This window comes from Anguilla rostrata, chromosome 8, assembly GCF_018555375.3.
Source record: "Anguilla rostrata isolate EN2019 chromosome 8, ASM1855537v3, whole genome shotgun sequence".
Taxonomy (NCBI): Eukaryota; Metazoa; Chordata; class Actinopteri; order Anguilliformes; family Anguillidae; genus Anguilla; species Anguilla rostrata.
The window spans coordinates 56,963,605-56,990,997 of NC_057940.1; the positions used below are offsets into that span (position 1 = coordinate 56,963,605).

The 27,393-nt window shown below is 45.1% G+C and overlaps 2 protein-coding genes across 2 annotated transcripts; both read left to right on the forward strand.

The window, feature by feature from the left end:
* The first annotated feature begins 227 nt into the window (after positions 1-227).
* Positions 228-16,780, forward strand: LOC135262263 (serine/threonine-protein phosphatase 1 regulatory subunit 10-like). Its single transcript, XM_064349247.1, has 17 exons — positions 228-741; positions 6,699-6,807; positions 7,010-7,096; positions 7,285-7,420; positions 8,034-8,085; positions 8,327-8,563; positions 8,895-9,000; positions 9,393-9,496; positions 9,931-10,031; positions 10,298-10,457; positions 11,092-11,235; positions 11,375-11,624; positions 12,009-12,084; positions 12,197-12,424; positions 13,228-13,351; positions 13,543-13,902; positions 14,782-16,780. The coding sequence occupies exons 2-17, from the start codon at positions 6,701-6,703 to the stop codon at positions 14,889-14,891; spliced, it is 2,382 nt and encodes a 793-aa protein (XP_064205317.1). The 5' UTR covers positions 228-741; positions 6,699-6,700; the 3' UTR covers positions 14,892-16,780.
* Positions 16,781-20,792: 4,012 nt separating this feature from the next.
* LOC135262265 (anterior gradient protein 2 homolog) lies at positions 20,793-26,042 on the forward strand. Its single transcript, XM_064349249.1, has 8 exons — positions 20,793-20,874; positions 21,798-21,954; positions 22,640-22,703; positions 22,805-22,857; positions 24,458-24,534; positions 24,695-24,758; positions 24,999-25,082; positions 25,222-26,042. The coding sequence occupies exons 2-8, from the start codon at positions 21,810-21,812 to the stop codon at positions 25,269-25,271; spliced, it is 537 nt and encodes a 178-aa protein (XP_064205319.1). The 5' UTR covers positions 20,793-20,874; positions 21,798-21,809; the 3' UTR covers positions 25,272-26,042.
* Positions 26,043-27,393: the final 1,351 nt, after the last annotated feature.

Here is a 27,393-nt window from a genome sequence, read left to right on the forward strand (position 1 = left end):
ATCTCTACATCTGCCCGTCTTAATATTCACATATTTGAAAATGGACATGCATTTGGGAAATGGGTACGTCCCCTTTATGTCCTTGTCCTTGAAACAATCAGAAGGTCGTTGCGTAAGAGCGCGTGCCGAGCCCCTCGTTTCATCGGTATGAGCGCGCCGCCGCGGTAACCAATCGCGTCATTCGCGTCATAGGGTATATAACAGAAACCCCTCCCAAAAAACCTCATTCCTGGATTTGTCCTGAGGTGAGTACCTATTTTGGCATGCTTTTAGAATTATTGCGCAGTTATATATAATTGTGGTTGTGCCTTTCTATTATACATTTCAAAGTATCGTTTGGCGTTTGTACCTATATTTACCTTGGTTATTCGCTAAGTGTTGGAGCTAACCGGCTAAAGCGACTAATTTGGCTTCTCTGTCTTTGTCCTTTTGTTACAGGTCTGATGATTCATCGAAGATCGGACGTCGAGGACTTTCAACTGCGTGTATGAAGACAAACGCTTAACAAAACCATTTTTTTATTATTCAAGTAATGGACATTTGATTTTTTGCCTCCATTTTGTTCCAGAAGGAAACGCTAGCCTCTAGCTTTCACAAACCCGCCCACAAACAAGCTAAAGCAGTTTCAACTATAAAAGTGCTTGTTATACGAAACATGACAGTTTACTCTATTAAACTGTTGTAACGAGATCTGTCGCTGTAAAGCACACTATACCCGAGACGCAGAGGAGAGGTATTGTAGTAAGTGTCGATTTTCAAACAAATTTGAAACTAAACTTATCGTAATTAGTTAACCAAGTGTCTATTTTGGAATTCATGCAATTGGTTTTTGAAAATATGGCTAGCAGTTGACTAGCAAATAAAATATTGTAAATCTAAATTATGAGCTCACACACGAAAGTTACGGAGTCAGCTTGCTGTCGGGGCTAGTCCCTGTTTCTTTGTGTGTGAGACGGATTTACAAAGCAAATTAACCTAGCCATGTAGTCAAGCTAGTCTTACTCGTTCTATAAGCAATCTGTACATAAAGATTGCATTAGGTACAGCCAGGACTGAATTAATGTGTTGGAATGATCTTTATTCATACTAAAAAAATTTCATCTTTTCAAAAGGGGGACCTCATGGGCGCAATCAACCGACGCAATCTATACATAAAGATTGCTTAAGATCAGTGGATTTAAACGGAACGGATGTTCTGATGTTCGCTAACTTCATTTTTCTTTTTTCCCTTTTTACTTAGCTTTTGGCAGCTAGTTGTAGACATGTCATCACGTTGCTAGAGAAAATAAATGTCCCCGCGTGTGGTTGCGATTAAGATTTTAATTAAACCGCAATCTGGGTATAAAGATTGCACATTTCATGCGTTCCGGAGTGTTAAAAAGTTTAATGTTCGTTGTAGAGCGGGGGTCGGTTAAATGGGTTATTTGGTAGCTGAAACAAAATGGCGGACGGGATGTCTTTTTAAACCTCGCAGGGTGTCGAAGCAATGGCGGTCATTTTCTTTTTCGGTGGAATAGATGGATTCGCTAGCTGTAATAACGACTAATGATTTTTTTGTGACGACGATGGGAAGCGAGTGCAATTTGCCTGCATAAAATTAACGTGCCCGAACGACAGTCAATTCGCCAATCTGTCTGGACATGTCTAATCTTTTTTTGGTTTCGGATTTTTCCCCCTAAAATGGCGGCTGTTTTCTTTCTCTGCCGTTGATCAGAGCCACCCGTCATGAAGCGGTTAAAGAAAGGGGCTGGGCTTAGGACTGTTCAACGAATCACGTTGATTTCAAGTCTTGATTGACTGTCTTTGTTTTGATCCTCACTCATCTATCGTTTTATTTATTTTTTTTGAAGACGATCCTATAACAGTATAAATGGCAAGGAACAGTTTTCACTTTATTGCGAACACGCCTATGGTGTTTTGAATATATGTGTTCTGTACTTAACCATTTTAAAACATTAAAAATTCTTGTTTTTTATTTTGATCTATGAGCACGGGGACGTAATGAATAATAATTCAAACTTTGGTCTAAAACATGGTTCGTTATATCTGCCACTTAGAAAATATTACCTACTTCATAATGTAGCAACCTGGAATGATTTGGGCATTGCAACAATTGCCAATAATTAACTATTTATTTTACTATTTACTTAATGTATATTCCAAAAAGATAGTTGATTTGTGTTATTAACAACTTACAAAATTTCATTAATTATTTCTATGTAGTTGATCCGAAAACATGTTTTCAGCCTTTTCAAGGTCCTATTCATAACTAATAGTCTCGCATTATACACTATACTAATGTAACGGATCTGCCCAAAAATGTTCTCATGAGAGAGGGGGAAAACAAAAAAAATTCCAGTGTAGTGTGTGGCGGTGACTACTGCAGATTGTGTACAGAATGTTGACTTTGCGGTGTGTGTGCGTGTGTAAAAAAATTTACGTTTTCAGGAGTTGTGTGTCTTTGTCCCACGTTGTGTAGTTGGATGTGGAATTCTGAGACTATAAAAAGCTCGACAGCTGCTTTTCCCTGGTAAGACCAAACTGATTTCTAACATGACATTTACCAGTTTTCATTATTTTGCAGTTACCTGAAGCATCATTTTTATGGTATTTGGCTGTTATCTTGACGAAAATAAAACAACCCCAAATAATACAATACACATATCAGATTCATATTATTAATGGAAAGTTGCACTTGACATGCATGGAAATTGAGTATTTACCTAATGTAGTTCAGTAATGAGTCGACTACAACAAACAATAAATGTCATGTGCTTAATTTGTGTAAAATACTTTTATTGTGCCATTTAAACATTTATGGGTAGGATTTTTGGGTAACTACCCAAGGAAACTGCATTGTGAGTAACAATTAATTGTGATGAATCTTTGTTTAGCATATATTTCCACATTGAAAACAGATTGAGCAGAGAGCTTTCCTCTGGTAGATCTAGCACAATGCATGAACTAACAACCCTCCCCTTCCCCTGAAAGCTCTGTACGTTGTCACGTGCATAACATCCATTTAAATAATGTACTTGTGCTATTGGGTAAATGCCCCACTTCTCCTATTGTCTGGGATTTCAGCAACAGTAACTTAAGTAATTAAAATTAACATATTTAATAAAATTCTATTGATACTTATGTAGTAATATTTTCTGGCTAATAATTTATATTCAATACTGTACAGTTAATTTCCTTTATTTTATGGTAGTGTTGACTAAATAGTCATTTAACATATGAATGCCACCTTTGTTCAGAACTGTTCTACGAAATATGCAGAATATGCTTATGCTGTCATTTCTAAACTTGGCCAGTAGATGGCAGCATGGAGTTATTAACGTAGCCATTGGCAAAAGGGTTCCTTCATTTATTCTGTCTTGTTCAACACCTTGTAATTACTGGCATTATTGATATATTTGTGGTGTTTGAAGAGCAGTGGCACAATAGTTAAGGCCAGATGGCATTTTTAATAGGCTGCTCTTGTTCCTTTTTTAAACTGAATTTAAAATCATTGAGAGATTCTGTTGCCACAGTAACTGCTATTAGTCCATACCACAGTGGGGCAGAGGACATTGTATGAACAATTCCAGTAACTGACTTGTGTACCATTTATTTTTCCACCCTGTAGCACTAATTCTTTTTGTTTTCAATTTTTCTTTTGTGAAGTCAGGAATCTTAATCGTATGAATCATCACGGTTTTGTTTTACCACATATATTAGATGATATGTGTTTTGTTCTGGTAACAGTACTGTGGACAGAACAGTCACGTGGACATTCATTTAAACATAGGTAGTTAATAGCAATGTGGCATAATTATAATTCGGTGTGTTTTGATAATTTAAATCAGAATTTGCCCTCCTTTTGATGATAGCCCTGATTAATATTCGTAATCGCGTGGGGCCGGGGTTTGGGGTTTTCAGCAGGAAGTGCACAGCTACTGCAGCTGGCTCATCCACTGCCTCAGAACCACCTGCCCGTGCCCATCGTGTGTGTAGTGCTCCTGCTCAGCAGCTGCTCCTCTCTCTCCCCCTCTCTTTCCCTCCACCTTGCTCTCTCTCTCTCCTCCCTCTCTACTTCCCTCTGCCTTGCTCTCTTTCCTCCCCTCTCCTTCCTTCTGCCTTGCTCTCTCTCTCTGTTGAGTGATCAGCTGTTTGTCACCCTGTCAGATGGAGGCTGGCTTGTCGCAGCCTCTCCTCTGTTTTTACTTTTTAAACTGCAGTCACCTCTCTCTGCCTCTGTTCCACTGTGTGTGTGTGTGTGTGTGAGAGAGAGAGAGAGAGTGTGTGTGTGTGTGTGAGAGAGAGTGTGTGTGTGTGTGAGAGAGAGAGTGTATGTGAGACTGTGTGTGTATGTGTGTGAGAGAGAAAGCAAGATAGTATGGTGTGTGTGTTTTTTGCAAGTCCACAGTCTGTTTCCCTTTTGTGGCAGAACTAAATGGAGGCCCACTGCTTCCTGGCGCACTCGCACACACTTACACACACACTTGCACACTTACACACACTCACACTTGACACACTCACTCGCATACGCACACAGACACTGACACATTCACTGACACACTCGCATACACACACTCGCACACAGACACTAACACTGACACATTCGCACACACTCACTGACACACTCGCATACACGCACTCGCACACTTACACACTCGCACTGACATTCACACACACTCACTCGCATACACGCACTCGCACACAGACACGCACTCACACACTGACACTTGTGCACACAGACACACACACACAGGCGCCAGAGACAAACTGCCCTTACCTCTTACCTCCTAGCAGCTGAACCCCACCTGTCTGTCACCGTATTGGGCCCCGCCCTTTCACTCGTTTCCAGAACCTTCTGTGTGACCGGTGAAAACTGGGTCACAGCCACAGTGACATGCAGGAAACCAGCCGTCCTTCTCAGAAAAGCACAGCCCAGGGAAAGAGATGAGCACATAGCACAGGATGGCAGCACAGTTTAAGAAATGAGCATGTGGCACAGGTTTACAGCACAGTTTGGGGAAAGATGAGCATGTAGCACAGGTTGGGGAAAGATATGAGCATGTAGCACAGGTTTACAGCACAGTTTGGGGAAAGATATGAGCATGTAGCACAGGTTTACAACACAGCGGTCTGTCTCAAAGAGCACAGCCCATGGAAAAATATTAGCTCATAGCACAGGTTTACAGGGCAGGAGTGGAATTTTTTTTAAATACCCCCCTGTGCTCCCCACAGCTATGCCCGCATGTCTCGACCTTGCCCTCTATTGTGGTGTTTCAGACTCTCTCTGCAGCTGTGACTGAATTATGCAGAGAAACGCAGGCTGGCCACGCACTGATGTACACATAACTGCTAAATATCTTTCACCAGTTTTGTCTCAGTTTTGGCAGAGTCTGTTATTATTACATGAAAGGCTTTAAAACCTTTTGTTTCCATCAAGGCTTGGGCCATATTATAGTATCCAAACTGTTTCCATAATTTATGTACAATTTATTGTATTGTGATTTACTTTTTTCTTTTGTTTTTTGTAACTATGATGTTTGGTGTCGTGTAGGTGAGAGTTAAGGCAGTCATAAACACCCACCAGCTCCCAGCTTTGTGTTTAATCCAAGCTGTACTGCCGACTGGCCTCATATTTGCTTGGTCTTGGGTTCAGGCCATGGCATTCTAAGGGTGTGCATGTGGGTACGGTCTTTACACAGAGTCACTTGTGAGGACCTCTGTTCAGTCCTCTGAAGTTTATATGTGGACAGATTTTTAATGTGCGAAAGGGTGAGAGATGTCCATAATCCCTCTGGGAGAACACCTTTGTAATAATCAAAATGACAAATATAATTTTTTATAAACCCATGCAGTTATGCCACAGTTTTTTGTTGGGAGGTTTTTTTTACCTCTGGTGAAATGACTGATCAGCATAAAACAGTTGGTCTTTCCTGTTAGTTGACTCAACATGGTAGAGGTGTGTTTGTGTGGGTTGGTATGCATAATACACACACGCGCAGAGTCTTTGAGGAAGTGAATTGTTTTGAGTGGTTTGTACCGGCACACCAATAAGGACAGTCCTTGTTAATGTACCCTACATGGAAATTCATGAGTCTCAGTCACTTCCCTTACCAGCCCTGGATGTCTCTCTGAGCTCTCTCCGCTCTGTGTGTGGAAGTGCTTGGGGTTGGTAACCAGAGAAGTGGAACGATCTTGAACAGCGAGCTCTTTGTTTATTCAGAGCTGGGAATGTCAGACACAGATTTGAATGAGTTGGTTCAACTCTCCGCCATAGCCTTTGGCCCTTCTGGTTACCGTAAGGAGAGGTCACAGAGCTAGTCTGCCCTGACCTCCCCCCGTACCACCCCAAAACGTGTTCATGGCTTTGCGAATGTGTGGCTGTAGTTGCGCGTTTGAGATTGGGGGTGTGTTGGCGCGAGAGGTCCCCTCACAGCGCTGTCTCGGGTTTCCTCGTTCCAGTGGTTGTTGATTGGTTTGTCTGCATGTCGTGCTCTGATTGGTTTGGGCCAGCTTGTGTGCGTCATTGCCTGGCTACACAACCACGGAAGGGTCCAGGTTCGAGTCCCCTTTTTGGTCCAAATTTCGTGGCGACATTGTTCTGGTCCTACCTGTGATTTCTGATGATCTTGGTTCTGTTGACTCAGATGAAGGGGTTTTTGTGGTGTGTTGATGGTTTCTCCTCTCTCTCCTCCCCCCAGTCATGGCGCTCGGCCCAGTGGACCCGCGGGAGGTGCTGAAAGGGGTGGAGAACCTCCTGGGCAAAGACGGAGAACTACGTAGCCTGGAGGGCGTGGCCAGAGTCTTCAGGTAAGCCCTCACCTGTACACCACCTGGATCAGTGTACAAAACAGGGTGGAATGTTTCTCTCAGCTAAGTGTTGTGTTTTGTGTTGCTCAAACATGCCGGAGATTGTACAGGCCACAGAGTTTAAAACATTTATTTTCTAAAACTACACAAATTAAACAGCCTACCTTCAGCATGGTTAAATTCTCTTCTCTCCCCCCAACAGTCTAATGAAGGCGTCTCACAAGATGGTCAGCAGGTGTATGTACCTGAACATCCTACTTCACACTAAGTCACATGACATCCTCAACAGGTAGGTCTGGTTTTACTTCAGTTATATGGTAATGGTAAAGTTCTGTTATGGAATATGTGTGGAATGTATGATGGGAATGTTTTGTTATAGCAGTGGTGGTGTGTAATGAGAATGTTCTGTGATAGTCATAGCTATAGCTAATAGTGGGGATGGTAATACAGTCTTTCTGTTGCATTTTTTTCCTCCAGGTTTATCAGAGTCGGGGGGTACAAGCTCCTGAATGCCTGGCTCACATACTGCAAAGCTACCACTAATACCCCCCTGCTGCAGCTCATCCTGCTCATCCTGCAGAAACTGCCCCTCACTGTGGACCACCTCAAACAGGTACCCCACCCGGCCACACCCCACACCCCACGCCCCTCCCTCATACCGGCACTCCCCTGCGCGTTTGGGGGCTGGGCCTCAGTGTTGGGTCTGTCTGTCTGTAGCGTTAGTATTACCGTTAGCCCTGTTAGCAGGCCGCTGTGTGTGGAACTTGGCTGAGCCTCAGTGTTGGGTCTGTTTGTAGTTTTAGCATTAGCATTAGCCCTGTTAGCAGGCTACTGTATGTGGAACTTGGCTGAGCCTCAGTGTTGGGTCTGTTTGTAGTTTTAGCATTAGCGCTATCCCTGTTAGCAGGCCGCTTTGTGTGGAACATGACTGGACTTCAGTATTGGGTCTGTTTGCAGTTTTAGCATTAGCGCTATCCCTATTAGCATGCCGCTGTGTATGGAACATGGCTGGGCCTCAGTGTTGGGTCTGTCTGTAGCGTTAGCATTAGCATTGGCCCTGTTAGCAGGCTCTCTGCAGTTGCAGGATTTCCATAGTTTGGCTCTCTGAAGGTCACAGTCCAGCAGTATTTGAAAGGGATTTAAATACATGCAAGAGCTGCATGAATCAGGCAGGTAATAAAGTATAATATCCAGAACAATAACAATGTCTTTCCCTCCCTGTTCAGAACAACACAGCCAAGCTGGTGAAACAACTCAGCAAGAGCGGAGAGACTGAGGGTAAGTCTCTCCTCCATGCCCTTCCTCCTTCTCTCCCTTTCATCTCCTTCATTTTCTCCCTTGCCCTCTCTTCCTTCCTCTATTTCTCTCTGTCTCCCTCCCTTTTTATCTGTCCATCACAGTGGTTTTAATTTCAGCTGCTCTCTGTCTGTTTCTGCTGTTCAGTGTGCTGGTCCACTGGAATAAAGTTTGATGATGTGACCGGGAAATTTTAACTCCCTTTCTCTCTCCCCCCCCCCAGAGCTGAGGAAGCTGGCCTCGGTGTTGGTGGAGGGGTGGATGGCCATCATTCGCTCCCAGAGCGTCTCTGCCTCCAGCGGGACGACCCCTGCAGAAAGGAAGAAGAAGAAGGAGGAGGGGAAGTCTCGAGCGGCGGAGGTGAAGCCCGCGGACGTGCCCAAAATGGCCGAGCAGCTGGAGAAGAGGAAGGAGAAGCCCAAAGCTCATGCACCAAGCCATGCCAAGATCCGCTCCACAGGTCTGCGTCCCATCCAGTCCCCTCCCTGTCCCCGTCCTCCCCATCCCTGTCCTCCCTGTCCCATCCCTGTCCCCGTCCCGTCCCCATCCCTGTCCCCATCCCTGTCCCCGTCCCGTCCCCATCCCTGTCCCCGTCCCGTCCACGTCTCCGTCCCTCTGTCTCTGCTGTCTCCTCTCTCTGCTGGAGAGGAGGTTTAAATAATGACAGCCGTGACTGTAGGATTCTTTAGCTCATTTCAGTTCAGAAAGTCTACCTGCAGTCTACCTGTTTGAACAGACGGGTTGTATTGTTTGCCCTGGTTTGATGGTCTGCCTGTCTCTCCCCCAAACAGGGTTAGAGGTAGAGACCCCCACCCCCGTTCTGGCCAAGAAGCCTCCGGTCACTCCGCAGCTTGGGGACAAATACAACATCAAACCAGCTGTTCTGAAGCGGCCCAGGTACGCAGCTTATTCGGAGATACCTGCAGGCACTTCTGTGGGTTTGTGCACCAGCAGGACAAGAACTTTGTTGCCCTCCAGTGGATTTTCTGAAATACTGTGTTTCGTGTCAGTCTGCTGCCTTCTGGTGGTCAGTCAGAGTACTGAACTGTTATTGATCTGCTGCCTCCCAGTGGTCAGTCAGAGTATTGAACTGTTATTGGTCTGCTGCCACCCGGTGGACAGTCAGAGTACTGAACTGTTATTGGTCTGCTGCCACCTGGTGGACAGTCAGAGTACTGAACTGTTATTGGTCTGCTGCCATCCAGTGGTCAGTTGGAGTAATGAACTGTTATTGGTCTGCTGCCACCCAGTGGTCAGATGCCTGAATTTTCCCAACCTCTCTCCCTCAGCACAACCCTGTCGGACGCCCCTCCCGTGGAGAAGAAGTACAAGCCGCTGAACACCACGCCCAACTCCACCAAGGAGATCAAAGTGAAGATCATCCCAGCGCAACGTGAGTTCCCCAAATCACAGGCCTGCAGCTCCCTCTCTGTCCCACACTCTCTCTCTCTGTCCCACACTCTCTCTCTGTCCCACGCTCACTCTCTCTGTCCCACACTCGCTCTCTCTGTCCCACACTCTCTCTCTCTGTCCCACACTCTCTCTCTCTGTCCCACGCTCTCTCTCTCTGTCCCACGCTCTCTCTCTCTGTCCCACACTCTCTCTCTCTGTCCCACGCTATCTCTCTGTCCCACACTCTCTCTCTCTGTCCCACGCTCTCTCTCTCTGTCCCACGCTCTCTCTCTGTCCCACACTCTCTCTCTCTGTCCCACGCTCTCTCTCTCTGTCCCACGCTCTCTCTCTCTTCTGTCTCAGCTGTACAGTGAGGGTGTGGAGAGCGGGCGTGTTAATGGAGAATCTCTCTCTCTCTCTCTCTCTCTCTCTCAGCGATGGAGTGCACTGGCTTCCTGGATGCTCTTAACTCCGCCCCCGTCCCCGGGATCAAGATCAAGAAAAAGAAGAAGCCGTCCTCTCCCACATCTAACAAAGTAAGCAAGCTGCCCTGGGATCAGTGTGTGTGCGCTGGGATCAGCGCTGGGATCAGTGTGTGTGTGTGCTGGGATCAGTGTGTGTGTGCTGGGATCAGTGCTGGGATCAGTGTGTGTGTGTGCTGGGATCAGTGCTGGGATCAGTGTGTGTGTGCTGGGATCAGCGCTGGGATCAGTGTGTGTGTGCTGGCCTGTGTTTACAGAACTGCAAATGTGTTGTAGAAATTTCCAGCGCCTCACACCCCTCTCTCCCTCCCCCCCCCCAGTCCTGTCCGTTTGAGGCGAAGCCCCCCCTGTACCCCGGCTCTCAGGCCAAGCCCTCATCTCCTGAAGGCTCTGCCTCCCAAACTCCACCCCATGAGGTTGCAGACCTGGAGCAGCCTGGGACCCCCGTGCCTAGCGAGGAAACAGAGGCCATGGACACCGGTAAGGCACCATATACACTGAGCACAGCCCAGAAAGGCGCTATATACAGTGAGCACAGGCCAGCAAGGTGCTATATACACTGAGCACAGGCCAGCAAGGTGCTATATACACTGAGTACAGGCCAGCAAGGTGCTATATACACTGAGCACAGCCCAGAAAGGCGCTATATACACTGAGCACAGGCCAGCAAGGTGCTATATACACTGAACACATGGCAGCAAGGCTCTATATACACTGAACACAGGGCAGCAAGGCGCTATATACACTGAACACAGGCCAGCAAGGCGCTATATACACTGAACACAGGCCAGCAAGGTGCTATATACACTGAACACAGGCCAGCAAGGGGCGCTATATACACTGAACACAGGCCAGCAAGAGGCGCTATATACACTGAACACAGGCCAGCAAGGTGCTATATACACTGAACACAGGCCAGCAAGAGGCGCTATATACACAGCACAGGCCAGCAAGGGGTGCTATATACAACTTTGTTCAAACTAGGCTGAAATGCAGGATTATTAGAATGGCTGTTTTACTTCAGTGTAACAGAAACCAAACTTACCTCTCCCTCCCCTCCTCCCTCCCTATCCCCCCTGCTCTCTGTCCTTCCCTCCCTCTCTCCCTCTCTCAGGTGAGAAGCCCAACGCGCTGGCTGAGCCCAGCGCAGAGGAGGAGAGTCTGACTAAGAAAGGGAAGAGGAAGAAGAGTGTGCACTGGGCAGAGGAAGAGCAGCTCAAGGAGTACTTCTACTTCCACCTGGACGAGACCGAGAGAGGTAGCATACACAGACACACACTCACTCGCGCACACACACACGCATCGTACTCTCTCTCTCTCTCTCTTTCTCTCTTAGTGAATGTGAGTAAGATTAAACTCTCTCCCTCAGTCTCAGTGAATGTCTCTCTCTCTCTTAGTGAATGTGAATAAGATTAAGGACTTTGGGGAGGCCGCTCGTCGGGAGCTGATGATGGACAGGCATACGTTTGAGATGGCCCGGCGGCTGTCCCATGATGCCATGGAGGAGCGTGTCCCCTGGACGCCCCCGCGGCCCCTCACTCTGTTCAGCTCTTCCCTGGTGCCCCCCGGGGCCAACAGCACTGAGAGGAGCACACAGAGGGACCGGGAGATGGGCATCCTGCAAGAGATCTTCCTCAGCAAAGAGAGGTGTGTGTGTGTGTGTGTGTGTCTGTGTCTGTGTCTGTGTCTGTGTCTGTGTCTGTGTCTGTGTCTGTGTCTGTGTCTGTGTCTGTGTGTGTGTGTATGTGAGTGTGTGTGTGAGTGTGTTTGAGTGTGTGTGTGTGTGTGTGTGTGTGTGTGGGTGTCTGTGTGTGTGTGTCCCTGTGTGTGTGCGTGTGTGTGTGAGAGTGTGTGTGTATGTGTATGTGTGTGTGTCTGTTTTATTCTAGTTATTATTGTTATATACTATGTTGGTTTTACTGTTGCTATATTCTGTGATCTTTTATTATACTTATTGAGTCTTAAATATTTGTGTAATCTCGGCTAACGACTCGTTTCCCGCGAGTGTAACTCTGTCCTCTCTCTCCTCAGTGTCCCAGACTGCCCTCAGGAGCCTGACCCTGAACCATACGAACCCACCCCCCCACGGCTCATCCCATTGGACGAGGTAAAACTGTCCGTCAAACTTAAAACCCTGCTCCCGAGCCACTTCCCCTTCCCCAGAGAGCCCGCCCCCTCTGCCCTCTCTCATTGGCTGTCGCACCTGTCTGTCTGTGCAGGACTCCTCCTTAGCAGATGAGGGCTACCTGGAGCCCATGGATACCTTGGCCCCCCTTGTGACCCCCGCCGGCCCCCCCGAGACTGCCAAGCTGCCCCCCGTACTGGCCAACCTAATGGGCAGTCTGGGCAACAGCAACCGCAGCCCTCAAACCCCGCCCCCAAACCCCGGCCCACCCGGCAACAGCGCCCCCTCTGTCAATGTGCAGGAACTGCTCACCTCCATCATGGTGAGTGTATGTGTGTGTGTGAGTGTGTGTGTGTCTATTTTATTCTAGTTATTATTATATACTATGTTGGTTTTACTGTCGCTATATTCTGTGATCTTTTATTATACTTATTGTGTTAAATGTTTTTGTAATCTCGGCTACATTGAAAATGAGGGCCTGGCCCTCAATTGTACTTCCGAGAATTAAATAGCCTAAAGGTTATGATAATGATGGTGTGTGTGTGTGTGCGTGTGAGTGAGTGTTGTGTGTGTGTGTTCAGCTCTCTTCTTTATGTCAGCATTTAATAGAAAGATAGATGAGGTTTAAATTAATTTTTGCCAAGGAAAACAAATGACATGATTTTGTACCTAAATTCTGCTGTTTAATTAAATTGTATGACTATGTGCTGGCATATGTGATTCCCTAGACTGGTTCTGGCGCAGGTTTGAGTGCTGTAGTTGGGTTAAGTTGCTGTAGTAGGGTTAAGTTGCTGTAGTTGGGTTAAGTAGCTGTAGTTGGGTTAAGTTGCTGTAGTAGGGTTAAATCGCTGTAGTTGGGTTAAATTACTGTAGTTGGGTGAAGTTGCTGTAGTTGGGTTAAATCTCTCTAGTTGGGTTAAGTAGCTGTAGTAGGGTTAAGTTGCTGTAGTTGGGTTAAATCGCTCTAGTTGGGTTAAGTTGCTGTAGTTGGGTTAAATCGCTCTAGTTGGGTTAAGTTGCTGTAGTTGGGTTAAATCGCTCTAGTTGGGTTAAATCGCTCTAGTTGGATTAAGTTGCTGTAGTTGGGTCTGTTGCAGAGCTGATTGTGTTTGTCGCCCCCTGCAGGGCACTCAGGGCGCTCAGTCTGCAGAGGACCTCATAAAGCAGCCTGACTTCAACAAAATCAAACAGCTGCTGGGAACCCTGCAGCAGAACCCCACCCAGGCCCCGCCCCATGGGCCCCCGCCAGGTAACCCCCGCCTCTCATCCGTCTTTCGGACACGCTCAGTGTCGTATAAGGGGTGTGTGTTTGTGAGTGTGTGCGGTGCTTTGCGTTCACAGCGATTACGCCAACCTTAAACCCTCTCTCTGCCTCTCCTCTCTTCCTCTGCTCTCTCTCTCTGTCTCTCTCCCCCCACCCCACCCCTCTCTCTGATCCAGGGTTGCTTGGCCATGCCCCCGGGATCAATGCCAACATTAGCATGCCGATGAACGGCAGCTACCCCCCCAACAAGCCACCCCACGGCCCCCAGTACACCCACCCCCACCCGCCTCCACCCCACAACCATGCCCCACCCTACCCCACGGGGGGCGGGCCCAGGATGATGGCCCCGCCTAGGGGTGGAGATGGCGGCGGCTACTGGGCAGAGGAGCCAATGAGAGGAGGCGGACACCACAGAGGGGGCGGGCACTTCCACCGAGGCCGCGGGGGCCGCGGGGGTGACCCTGGGTACAGGGGTCGCGGCGGGAGAGGGGGGCCCAGAGGAGGCGGCGGGGGCCCCAATAACTCGCACATGGGAGGTGAGTGCTGGGAATTAGCGGATCTATAAAGGACATTTATATCGGATTTGTAAAGGGCGTTTATAGCGGATAATGGATTTATAGCAGATTTATAAAGGGCGTTTATAGCGGATAGTGGATTTATAGCAGATTTATAAAGGGCGTTTATAGTGGATAATGGATTTATAGCAGATTTATAAAGGGTGTTTATAGTGGATAATGAATTTATAGCAGATTTATAAAGGGGATTTATTGTGGATAATGGATTTATAGCAGATTTTTCAAGTGGATTTATGAAGGAGATTTATAGCGGATAATGGATTTATAGCAGATTTATAAAGGGCGTTTATAGCGGATAATAGATTTATAGCTGATGATGCATTTATATCGAATTTATAAATGGCGTTTATGGCAGATAATGGATTTATAGCTGATGATGTATTTATATCGAATTTATAAATGGCATTTATAGCGGATAATGGATTTATAGGAAGTATTTTATCGAATTTATAAGGCATTATGGGATAATGGATTATAGTGGATTTATGAAGGAGATAAGCGTTTTATAGAGATTTATAGAGGGCGTTTATGGCGGATAATGGATTTATAGAGGGCGTTTATAGCGGATAATGGATTTATGGCGGATTTATGAAGCAAAGGTGCTTACCTGAATGGCTTCAGTAAGCCGTTAGAATTGGACCGTTATTAACAGACTGTGTGCAGGGTTGTGATTCGCTAGGGGTCACTGGCTGCCGAATGTATGGGTGGAAGATGGACAGCTTTGATTCGGGTTCGAATGTTTGAATTGTAAAAGCTGTACTGTAGCTGTCTACCAGTGCATTAAGTGCCTCTTTCTGTCTTTCTCTTTCTCTCTCCCCTCAATCTCTCTCTCTCTCTCAGACATGTCCAATCGTCCCATGTGTCGGCACTTCATGGTGAAGGGAAACTGTCGCTATGAAAACAACTGCGCCTTCTACCACCCTGGAGTCAATGGTCCACCCCTGCCCTGACCCCACCCCACCACTAGGGGGCAGAGTGCCCTGCTTGCCACTACAGCCCAGGGGACCAAAGAGGCCCGGGGTCACCCACTGGGGGGGCGGGGTCGGGGGGCGGCACTGACCGACTGAACCCTGCAGCTCCGCCTCTTCCTCTTAACTCCTTCTGCTCTGAATGTTTGGGGACTTTGCTGGAAGAAAGAAAACAAGGAGAGACTTAAATGAACTAAGATTGTTGAACAAAATGATATTCTTCACCAGAGCCACTGTTCTTTTGTTTTTTTTCCTACTGCTCTCTCTCTCTCGCTCACACTCTCTCTCTGTGTTGGGTTGATATTTGGACCACGTTTGCTCTGGAGTTGTCAGGGAGGAGGTGCCGATCTGTCTGTATGTATATATTTTATACCTGGTGTGATTGGACACCAGTGACCTTTGAACCACTAGCACGGAATCGGACCTCTTCGTTCGAGTGATGGTGTGACCTCACCACCAATCACATGGCCCGGAACTGCTGCCTGATGTCATTAGAAGCTCTGCTCTCATTGGCCGGCCCTGGACCCAGCACCCTGCAGACAGGTGCGCTGTGAGTGGTCAGGACGTGTGCGGTTCCTGCTGCTCCACACTGTCACGCGCCCGTCTGAACCAGTCTGAACCAGTCTGAACCAGTCTGAACCAGTCTGAACCAGCCTGCTGGACCGGCCTGCTGCTGCTGTTCCTCTTCTAGTCTGAGCGCTGTGCTCTGAGCACTGAGAATATTACCCATGATCCTCCGGGGTGGCCTGGGCACCTTTAACCTGCTCTTCCTGTCCCGGACTCGACGTGGGCGTGTGAAAAGATTTGCGGCCCTGGATTGGCCGGATTGCGTTAAAACTCCCGTCAGTCGAAACTGCTAATTGAGTTGGGATTTTGCGAAAACCACTTCGCTTTTAGGTTTTTTTTTCTTTTTTTTTACAGTACGACATTTTGGTGCTCAGGTGTTTGATATAGAACAAAATTAAGAGAAATGTCTGTTTTCTGTAAGGCTACAAGGGCATCTAAGTCGTAAACTCATAATTTCCCGATTATTTTTAACTGTGCCGAAGTGAAGCTTTGCCTGATTTTTTCTAAGCACTCTGGTGGAAAACAAAAGTGGAGTTGGGCACATCCAGCCTGATCCCTTGGCTTTAAAAGTGGCAGTTGGCTTGGATTTGGGACCCCTGGGTCCTGCGCTGTCTTGTACGAACTCCCAGCACAGCAGAGACATCTCCGAGGCCTAAGCCAATTGCAAAATAACCGCCGAAGATCCACTGGCACCGTTGAATGCTGGGTAATTTGCACTGAACTGGTCTCACTGGCCGTTCCTGTTTTCAGGAGTGATGATTGACGACATGTCAGTCCCTGACGTGTTTGAACCGACTGAAAGACTGTACCCTCCTCTGATTGGTTCAGATCGATGAGTCAGCGCTAACGTGCGTCGGCTGCGCCTCTCCTGGTCCTCACCCGATTTCGGCGCTGGTTCCTGGTCCCGCCCGCCCCCGAGTGTATTCCCCCCCCACCCGCAGTCCGAAGGTTGGGCCTAGCCTTCTTTGTCAGTGTTAAAGCCTGGTTTGGTCCCCCTCGAGACTCTGGGAAGGTAAATCTAGCGTTTTCTGTGAAAACATGGCCGTCATGTCTCTTGTGGGACTGCAGTTGTCTTTTGGCTGTGATTTTTTTTTGTGTTTATTTTTTGCATTTTTTTATTAATATGACTATTTTGGTATAATTCTGACAGTTATATACATTTTGGTTCTCCCAGATTATGATCAGATTGTATTGAAGAGGTTTGTACACCTGTGTGTCTGTATATAAAAGGATATACACACGTTTGTATGAATATTAACAGATTTAGATATTTTGTACATGTATTAATAAATGTTGACAAAACATTTTTGGACTACTGTGTGCTGTTTCCCTCTCATGCATATTTATTGTCCAGCTCTCGGTCAGCAGTGTTCAAAAACAGCTTCCCAAATCGCTGTACAAAATATCCATTTCTTTTTTCTTTAAAACAGCCGGTGTCCACCCTAACAAGCCTCTAATATTCTCTTGCCTGTTTTAGGTTAAATATTGCCGATTGTGCCGATTGTGCCGATAGGCGCCGCTGAGTGGTGCCTTCCTCGTTAGCACACACACCTGCGGTGCCCCGCCTTGTAATTAGCGAGGAATGTGTTTCGCTCACCGTAAATATCAATGCACATAATCCTTTCTTCTCCTCTTAAACGCATGCACTTAAAGACTGACTCACATGGACAACAGCCAACATTTGCTAAAATAAGTCATTTCCAGGGAACGTTTCACAGTCCTAAAGGTTGTCCGTAACCCTTGTTTGTGGAAACCTTGTTTTATTTAGGGTTGAAATCTAAAATAAAAATATAAATTCGTGCCATGTCTGTGATGTTATAGATTTGGTAAGCAGATTTACAGAGTGTAAATAAATGGTTTCTCTCCTTAAAGGGAAAGATCCCTTGGCGCTGTGCTGAAATGGGCGTTCCAGGTTTCGGGACAAAAGGAAATTGTGGGTTAACAATTGGTCCCAAAGAAATGTGCACATTAAGCATATTTTCAAAAGCGTCCAATGTCAGTAACTGGTTAATCGGAGCCAAAGAGCCCAGGCGTAGGACTGCCGCTAAAAATAAATCTATGACGGCCTGTTCGCTGTCACTTAATGCCGGAGTGCATTTCTAACCCGTCTCAGTGTACACTGTAGTATCCACAGGCCCAGCCAATCAGGGCGGCCATCTGGCAGAGCTCAGCCAATCGCCGTGCAGTGACATCACCGGGGTGTCCCAGGCCAGATCCGTGTGCTGAGGGTGGGGCTCGGCGCAGCTGGTTTCCGCGAAGCGGGAAGTAAAGGGGGCAGCGGGGGCGGTTGCCTCCCTCCCCAGGCAAATATTGACCGGCCGCTATGACAACCTAGCCGTGGCTGGAGGGGGGTGTGGGGGGTGGGGGGGGGATGATGGGGGGCGGTTAGTCATTAAGGACACCTCAGCCTTCCGCTGCTCCTGAGGCTGTGGTACTTTCACTCCACACTATGGCTGATCTGGGATCAGCCTTCCCTTCTCAGTATCCTGACCAAAAAGCATGAAGCTGATCCAAAATCCATATTCCAGTACGTTTTGACTTTTTATCAGTTATGCGCTAAAACTCTTTTTGGGGTACCCTGCTAACGCAAAACGGCCTCACAACGCTGCTGCCATGCAGTGGCAGTGCAATAACACGGGCAGAACATCCCAGCAACGCTGCTGCCATGCAGTGGTAGTGCAATAACACGAGCAGAACATCCCAGCAACGCCGCTGCCATGCAGTGGCAGTGCAATAACATGGGCAGAACATCCCAGTAACGTTGTGAGAACATTCTGTGCTAGCTGGGTTTTTAGTGTTCTGTGGCTGGTACCGATATGTTTACTGTGACCACACCTCCATTCTTGCTGAATTAACAGCTGCATCTTTCCTGCAGGAAAGGGAAGAACATTAGAAAGTTGTGCCTGAGGCTAGTATGCTAATAATTATACTTCCACAGGCTTTCTCCAACGATGGTAGGGCTATGTCAACAAGTCCTCTGAGATGCACGCTAAAATAAACTAAAACTTCAGAGATTTAGGGGGAGTGACTCATTAATATAGCCTGGACAAACATGCTATTCTGGCAGGGTTCAGAGAAGCACTTCCTGTTTGAGAAGCAGGGCTTCCTGTTCAAACGGCAAATGCCTCAGTACGTTGCTTGGCCTTGCATTCGCACGTGTGCATGGTGGCTTGTACGGGTAATCAGAGTGCTCAACGGGGAGTGCGGAACTGCGCTGTGTCTGTTGGTTTAACTCCAGTCCTGGAGGGGGCGCTGTGTCTGCAGGTTTAACTCCAGCCCTGGAGCGCTGGTGCATCTGAAAGTTTTTGGCGCATTTCAAATGCCTGATTTACATTGATTTGGTCTATATCACCAAGTTTGCAAGGTCTGAACTGGCAGTTGATTGAGAAGAAAACTTGCAGACACAGCGCCCCCACCAGGATTGGAGTCAAACCAACAGACACAGCGCCCCCTCCAGGACTGGAGTCAAACCTGTAAACTCGGTGCCCCATTCCAGGACTAGAGTTGTACTTGCAGACACAGCGCCCCCTCCAGGACTGGAGTCAAACCTGTAAACTCGGTGCCCCATTCCAGGACTAGAGTTGTACTTGCAGACACAGCGCCCCCCTCCAGGACTGGGGTTGCTCACCACCATTTTTCATCTGTTTTTGTTCCATTTTGCTTTTGTTATGGCGTCGTCTCTCTTCATTGCCGACAGACGTGTAACGTCATGCTTTAACACAGCTATAAAAAAACACAACCGCTCTCATGGTGCATCTCCTGAAGCACCGCCAGGTTTGTTGTGAAGTGAAAGAGGGGGTTCATTCAGTCTCAAGCGCACAAGCTGTGGAGGCTCGGTCTCTCGATTGAGTCCTCGACAATGCGGGCATTGATTCGTTGCCGCCTCGGTAACCAAATCCGTAGGGCTACACAGGTGGGGGCGGGGGTTTCGTCCACAATGCGATGGTCTGTATGGGGCGAACAGGCGGGACGTGGGAGAGAGAGAGAGAGCAGCTTGAAGTAGTGGTGATTACCCAGTGCAAAGATCAAATCGCGACAGTAGAGAAGTCTGTGCTCACCAGGATCTGTTTGGCCTGTCGTCAAAGTTCAATTCAATTCAAACTTTATTGTCATTGTACATTGCACAGGTACAAGTTCAACGAGAAGTGAGCCTGTGGTCTCCCAAGTACAGTGCAAATAGAAGGTAACAGTGCAAACAGAAGGTAAAAGGTAAAAAGGTAAAAAAGGTCCAAAAAAAAATGGCTTTATTATGATATACTAAGTCATAATTAAGGTACTAAATCTTCATTTTGAGATACTAAGTCATAAGTATGGGATGCTAAGATGCTAAGCTCTCCGGCTCCCTGTTACGGCTGTACCCATGGTAACGGACTGGCTTCCCGCTCAGGACTAACCGCCCGGCGGCAGGCCGTGCCGGATCACTGCTCCGGGGCACGTGGGTGCGTGAGGGCGCACGTCAGAGCTGCCTTCCGTTCGGCCACACCCTCCGCAAACATTCAGCCGGAGGACAAAAAGTGGAGAGTAAAAGAGTTTTTTTTTTTTTTTTTGTAAGCAAAGGACTACCCAGTAATTTGCGTTCTTATAAAATAATATGAATATTAATGTATTTGTATGGACAGCTCTGAGCTGCAGTGTTGAGTTAGGTGTGTCATCACTGTCAACCCCAGCGTGTCAAGAAAAACCTCAAAAATGAAACGTGACGATCTGACACATCTGCCCTCTCAGCCAATCACAAATCAACTAATCAGCAGTGAGGACCTGGCCTGCGGCTTACCTGTCCTTGGAGGAGAGCCAGGAAGGAGCAGGTAAGCTCCTGCACTACTCACAGTTTACATTTTGATTCAAACATTGCAAAGCCTAGGGTTTTTGCCACTGAGTTTAGCCCTTTGAAGTGGAGGATTTATTTATTTATTTATTTATTTATTTATTTATTTATTTATTTATTTATTTATTTATTTATTTATTCATTTATATTTATTTATTTATTTATTTATTGGAACGTTTTCTTCAGAATTCTCGATCAGTGTTCTAGAATTCCACTGCTTTCAGTAGCCAGTAGTGATTGTTACATCAACATCAGAATGTTCAGTCAACAACATTCTAATCACACATTTGTGATCTTACTCCTTAAAGGGTTAAAATCAATCCTGATACTGAATGCAGGGGGGTGGAGTGTAAATATGCCTGGTGGGGAGGTCAGGGGAAGGGGGTGGGGGGTAGGGGGGCTTAAGAAGGTTCTGGAGTTGCCCCTCAGCACTTGCATTCCAGCAGAGAAAAGGGGGTGTGGCCAGCAGGTGAACAGGTGTATAAGTAGGACAGGTGCAGTGCCAGGGAGAGCAATACGAACAGGACCCAGACTTTATCACCAGAGGGAAGAAACAGGTGGCTCTGAGAACAGGTAGGGCTATAGAAAGGGGGGGGGGGGCAAAGATCTCCCCTCATCTCCGTTCCTGAATGACCAGTATAGCTGGGTCTCTGTGCTGCTGGTGAATTGTCATTTACCCTGAGGGGTTAGCTCTATCACTTACACAGCATTTCTCCTTGTATATATGATGTTACTTTTGAGATGTTAGAAGTTTATTTATATTTTGGTTCATAACGGTGAGTTCTTAATATCTCTAAATAACTTTATTGTGTTGTGGTTGAGTTTGGCAAGGTTAGTAGGAAATACCTCACAGCGTTGCAGTCTGCTCTCTTCTGGAACTCCCTGTGGTCCTGGTTTATTGCATTTGTCGTAAAAACCAGCTTTGCAGTATTTTTTGGACACCTGTCCCGGCCAAATATGGAAGCCTGCTTTTTGCCACAGTAGGATTGGATTTTGCCTGGATATGAGCTGGTATTCCCTTTAAAGAAGGAGTTATGCAATTGAAGTTAAATGAAACTGGAGGAGCAATACACTGCATTTGTTCACTTTCATTCTGTGTCTTTTCTGTGTGAAATTGCAAGAAAAAAGTAATAATTCTAAGAAATAAAGTCGCAGTTGTGAGAAATATAGTTGCAATTAAGCCAACGTTTTTGTGTGTGGTGGAAATTGGCTTCCACAGCCAAATGAATGTTATCTTCAGCCATTGTACGAGCCACCACAGTTCTCTCAGTGTTTAGCCTGCGGTGACGTCAGAGGAAATGGACACGATGCTGTGCGCTGCATTCGGGTGTTCGGGTCTCTTTCCCAGCAATGTGTCGAGCACATCTGAACAGCGCAGAGCACCGTTTCCTGACTCTAATTTTTTTTAAAAAGCCTGTTTAAACGTACGATGATGTCACAGAAAAAAACCGGACTCTGTGTCGTAACCTTTGCTTGTTTTCTGCGTCTCTAATCAGCGCACGGCGAACATGAACAAGCTGCTTCTGTCCGTGTGCCTGATCCTGGCGGTCGTGGCGGCTTCGCTGGGGAAACCGGAGAGGAAAAACGAAAAGGAAAAGGAAAAGGAAAAGGAAAAGGAAAAGAAAAAGCGCGTTCCCCAAACTCTCTCCAGAGGTCAGGCACTCGTTCACCTTTTTAAGCCCCACCCCTCTCTGTGTGTTCCTGGGGTTCCCTGCATTGGGAGCTTGGGACCCCCAGGGGAGTCTGAAACTAGGAGGCTCTTTAAAAAGTAGAATTCCCCCCCCCCCCCCTCCTTTTTTAAAAGAATATTTATTTTCTATTACCATATAATCACATTTTACATTTTTAGATAAAACATAAACCCAGAGTAGAAGGAAAAACTGTCCTGTGACAAAGTAACATTATTTTATGCACATGCTAGTATTTTAATCATTGTAATTTATTGCATGTTTATATTGTGATGAATGCTGGTCTGGTGTAGAACCGCCATTTTCCTTTACTGGCGCTGTCAGATCAGTGTGTCCACTGGGACGCCAGCCGGGATTTTGGGCCCCATGAAATTATCTCACATTGGGCCCCACCACTGCAGAACATCCTGTTCTCTAATACTTTTGAGGGCCCCTGTCAGTCAGGGCCCTTGGAATCATGCTAGCGCCCCCGTGTGGCGACCTGAATTCTTTTAGCCGGAGTTTAAAATCTCAGGTTTAGACCCAGCAGCCCACAGAATTGCGCTATAGCTGAGAAGTCTCAGAAAAAATCTGAGAAGAAGAAATCACTTTTCTGAAATAAGTTTATTTAGCCCCAAGTCACATGACCCGATTGGCTTTCTCGTCTCCAGGTTGGGGCGACCAGCTGATCTGGGCCCAGACCTATGAAGAAGCGCTGTACAACGCCAAAACCAGGTGCGGTGTTCTAGAACTCTCAATGCATGTGCGCGTGCACGCGTGTTCCCGTGAGAGCACATGCTGATATCAGACTAACACACGCTGCTCCGTTTCCACAGCAACAAGCCCCTGATGGTCATCTTTCACCTGGAGGACTGTCCACACAGCCTAGGTGAGCCTGGCATCATATTGCTTTGAGTATTTATACTCAAAGTAACTACTCAATGTGTAGGATGATTGGTAAGGTCTTGTAACCTAAAGGTGACGGGTTCAATTCCCAGGTAGGACACTGCTGTTGTACCCTTAAGTGAGGTACTTAACCTGCATTGCTTCAGTAATGCCTGTAATGTAATATATTGTAGTTAGTATAGATATTGAGGTGCTAGAATGTGAATTAGGCAGCCATGTTTTATGTTTATATAAGATAGGGTGGCAGGGTAGTGCTGTGGTTAGCAAGAGAGGTCCTGTGTCCTGAAAATCCATCGAATGCTGAATCCATGGTCCAAGAATGCGATTTCAATTTGATGGTGAGGGGCTGAACCAGGGAGGTGTTCATGTGAATGCCATGTCTGTGTTTTGAGTCCATGTCCATGAAACTGCTGCTAAGGTGAGGTATAAATTTCCACGTAATCAGACAGTTAAGTGTTTATGTGTTGTATCATATTTTGAATAATATCTCATCACAGTTTCCGTGCCGTGCCTCAATTAAACGCAGCGATTATTAATTCCTGGCAATGGTAGTCTAAAGGTTACCGTGGGAACTTTATAACGTGTAAGTTCACAGCACCACGTCTGTTACGTTTCTGAAATGTTTCGGGTGCAGTGACATGCTGCTACTAATTTTCTTTAATTGGTTTTGCCCACAACTATTATGTTCACAAAACAACGTAGCCCCGCCTGACCTCTCCCTCTGTAATGAGCATCTTACCCTCTGTGAGAACGCACTGGAATGGCGAGCTGATTCATATGCATATCACATTCACCAGGGGCATACCGTTGGCCGTTTATGACTCCTTGTGGGAGCCAATGGGGCGGGATTCTAGGTCGGTGTACGTAAGCACAATTTAAAGTTGATTGTGGTTTCTAAAGAGGAACTTGCATACAGTTCAGTGTACGCACGGTTTTATAAATAAGATATTCACTTTTCTTCTTTTGTGCGTACGCAATACTTTAGGTTGAAATCTGCACAGTTGTTTAGATTACATTACATTACAGGCTTTTAGCAGACACTCTTATCTGAAGCAATGTAGGTTAAGTACCTAGCTCAAGGGTACAACGGCAGTGTCCTACTCAGGAATCGAACCTGTGACCTTTAGGTTACAAGACCAGCTCCTTACCCATTATACTACACTGCCGCCCAGATGAGGCTCCTGACATCATGCTGGTGCACCTTTGTGTGTGCTCAGGACTATAAGCAGTTATTTAGGAGTAAAATATCAGCTGTTAAACTAATTGTCCAAATCAACAATAAGTACAACTAGTGTGAAAGGAGTTATGATATTATATATGATATGATTTCCTTGTGTCATTCAAATGTTAAAATTGGTTTTGATAGTTTTATTTCTGAATTCTCACTACCCATAATCCCCATTTTCTTTCCTTTACCAGTAGTGAAGTAATAAAACAAGGGTTTGAAGGCCGTCAGTCTAAACTGAAGGATTAGCAAACATCCAGTCTCTGTTTGGTGTGTTACAACCTGGCACACAGTATAAATGTCTGAATTTTCACACGCACTGACTGGATTGTGTGTGTGTGTGTGTGTGTGTGTGCAGCTCTTCTGAAGGCCTTTGCCAACAGTGCAAAGCTCCAGAGTTTGGCAGACAAGCACTTCATCCTTCTCAATCTTGTGGTATGTCTGTGAGCCATAGTAGGATGGGATAACTAACTAACTAACTAACTAGACTAACTGGTAGTTTAATCATCTTAACTGAAGTGGATTAGAGATGTCAGAATGTATTTTTTAAATTTATTTTATTTTTTCATATTTCATATTTCTGCTCTTGTGACAGTTTGAAACCACGGATAATCATCTCTATCCCGACGGTCAGTATGTACCCAGGATCCTGTTTGTCGGTAAGTGAAACCCCTGGGAATTGTGGGATATAATATGATAATACTGATTGTGATGTCACGATCAGTTGTAATCAGCAGGACCTAATCAAATCTGAAGGTCCCTTCACGGGTCAACCAGTCACTTCCTGAAGTTTTGGCTCCAGCATAATTTCCAAAGGAATATTCATCTCTACCTTCTGCTTTATCCTTTATCCTGCTCCTCCTCCCTCCTTCTCTCCACTTTCCTCTCTCTCTTTCCAGATCCTTCCATGACGGTCAGAGCTGACATCACAGGGCGATATTCGAACCGCATGTACGCCTACGAGCCCTCTGACATTGGCCTGTGTAAGTACAGCTATAGGATTGCACAAAGATGTGTGGGTTCGAAAGGAGAAAGGGCTAAAGAGAACTTCATTTGGGTGCAGCTCATTGTGTTCATCACCGGTGAAGATAACCCAGTTTCACCTCCCTTCTCTCCTAACAGTGATCGAGAACATGCATAAGGCCTTGAAACCAATAAAGGGTGAGCTTTGAGGACTGTGACCTTTGACTTGCGCCCTTTGTCCTCGGGTGTCTCCAGAATGCCTTGGAGTGGAGGGGAGGGGGTGGAGTGATGATGTCATACCCTGATGTGTAAGCCACGCACTGAAACGCTGTGTCCAGAGCCTCACGCGACACGGCTCTCTTTCGCTGTGGCACTGTCCTTGCTTCCTTGTGTTTCTGTGGTTTTCTTATAATGTTGAGGATCCTGTTGTCTTTTTAATAAACACAGCTATTGTAAAATAAATAAATAAATGAATTAAGTTTTTTTTTTAATTAATTAATTTTTTTTTTTTGGCTCATGTGAGCCCAGCATCTGAAAACTGGTTCAAACTAGTTGTTGTCAGACAACCCTTGTCCTGTTTGTGGCAATCATGCACATATGATGTAATCAGCACTGGACCAATCACGACACAGAGCCAGCAAGCAAATGTATGGTTTACACTGCAGTCCACCAATGCCTGCTTAGAAAAGGTTGCCATGTATTACTTTCTTCGATATCTATCATCAACACTGTCTGCATCATCATAGTTCATAGCAGGAAAAAAACTTTAGCTACAAGTTACAAAGCTTCTATTGGAGGTTTCAAGCTGTGGTTGGGGAACTTGCAACACAGGATTAAGGAAAAACGATGCTTAAGGCAATAATCAGTATTCATTGATTTTGATTTGAAGTTTTTTTTCAGTTTTTGTATGTGACACTATAGCCTTATATATGGTGTTTTTATTCTAAATTCATTTTACATATTAAATTGCTTCAATCTCCTGTCTTTGTCTTTCTTGTAATGAAATGATGATATTTAGATTATTTTTCTTTTTTCATTATCATTATTATTATTATTTTGAGCTTGAAGGCATACTATGAAGGATTTTTAACTTCAAAATACAATAAAATCATGCTAATGATGCTATCTGTGACAGAGGAGAGGAAAGGGTAGGGGAGGGGGTAGAGTTATGAACGCAACAAAAGTTTACTGACGTAAAAGCCAAGCACTGAAAAATATTATGTCCTTCACAAGACATGGCAGTCTATCATCATAACACTGTCCGTGCTTCCCTGTGTTGTCTTTTAAGAATCCTGTTGTTTTTAATAAACAGAGATGCTAAACACCGTCTAAAAAATGTAAAATTATGATACAGTTGGATGAAGAATTATGTTTATATAACAACCATGGTGAAATAAAAGAATGAAAATGTGTTTGAATTATTCTATAATGAAAAATGTATTATTTGTGAAAAATTACTAAATACATAAGGCTATGGTCTTATGTCCATAAATAAATCAGATTTTTTTAAATTAAATTTTTTTATACAGATGAATAGGAATTATATTTGTATAACAACCACAATGCAATAAACAAATAGAAATGTGTTTTAATTATTCAATTATGAAAAATCTAATTCTTTGGAAAATTTCAAAGTACATAAGGCTATAGTCTTATGTACATAAATAAATCTGAATTTTTTTAAATTAAATTTTTTTATACAGAAGAATAGGAATTATATTTGTATAACCACCACAATGCAATAAATAAATAGAAATGTGTTTGAACTATTCTATTATGTTAAATTTATTTTTATGGAAAATTGCAAAGTACATAAGGCTATAGTCTTATGTCCATAAATAAATCCGAATTTTTTAAATAAATTTTTTTGATACAAATTAATGGGGACTTATATTTGAATAAGAACCATAATAAAATAAATGAATAAAAATGCTTTGAATTATTCTATTATTTGAAATTTATTTATTTGGAAAATTGCAAAGTACATAAGGCTATACTTAGGTCCATAAATATATCAGATTTTTTTAATTAAATTTTTTAACAGAAGAATAGGAATTACATTTGTATAACAACCACAATGCAATAAATAAATAGAAATGTGTTTGAATTATTCTATTATGTTAAATTTATTTTTTTGGATAATTGCAAAGTACAAAAGTCTATAGTCTTATGTCCATAAATAAATCTGAATTTTTTAAATAAAATTTTTTGATAAAAATTAACGGAGACTTATATTTGTATAAGAACCATAATAGAATAAATGAATAAAAATGCGTTTGAATTATTCTATTATGTAAAATGTATTTATTTGGAAAATTGCAAAGTACATAA

What these genes read in the sequence shown, in the direction of transcription:
- LOC135262263 (XM_064349247.1), top strand. Translation starts at nt 6,701, where the DNA reads ATGGCGCTCGGCCCAGTGGACCCGCGGGAGGTGCTGAAAGGGGTGGAG. An exon ending in GAAGATCATCCCAGCGCAAC is followed by an intron (nt 9,497 to 9,930) that starts GTGAGTTCCCCA and finishes TCTCTCTCTCAG; the next exon opens with CGATGGAGTGCACTGGCTTC. An exon ending in GGCTCATCCCATTGGACGAG is followed by an intron (nt 12,085 to 12,196) that starts GTAAAACTGTCC and finishes CTGTCTGTGCAG; the next exon opens with GACTCCTCCTTAGCAGATGA.
- LOC135262265 (XM_064349249.1), top strand. Translation starts at nt 21,810, where the DNA reads ATGAACAAGCTGCTTCTGTCCGTGTGCCTGATCCTGGCGGTCGTGGCG. An exon ending in CTGTACAACGCCAAAACCAG is followed by an intron (nt 22,704 to 22,804) that starts GTGCGGTGTTCT and finishes CCGTTTCCACAG; the next exon opens with CAACAAGCCCCTGATGGTCA. An exon ending in ACCCAGGATCCTGTTTGTCG is followed by an intron (nt 24,759 to 24,998) that starts GTAAGTGAAACC and finishes CTCTCTTTCCAG; the next exon opens with ATCCTTCCATGACGGTCAGA.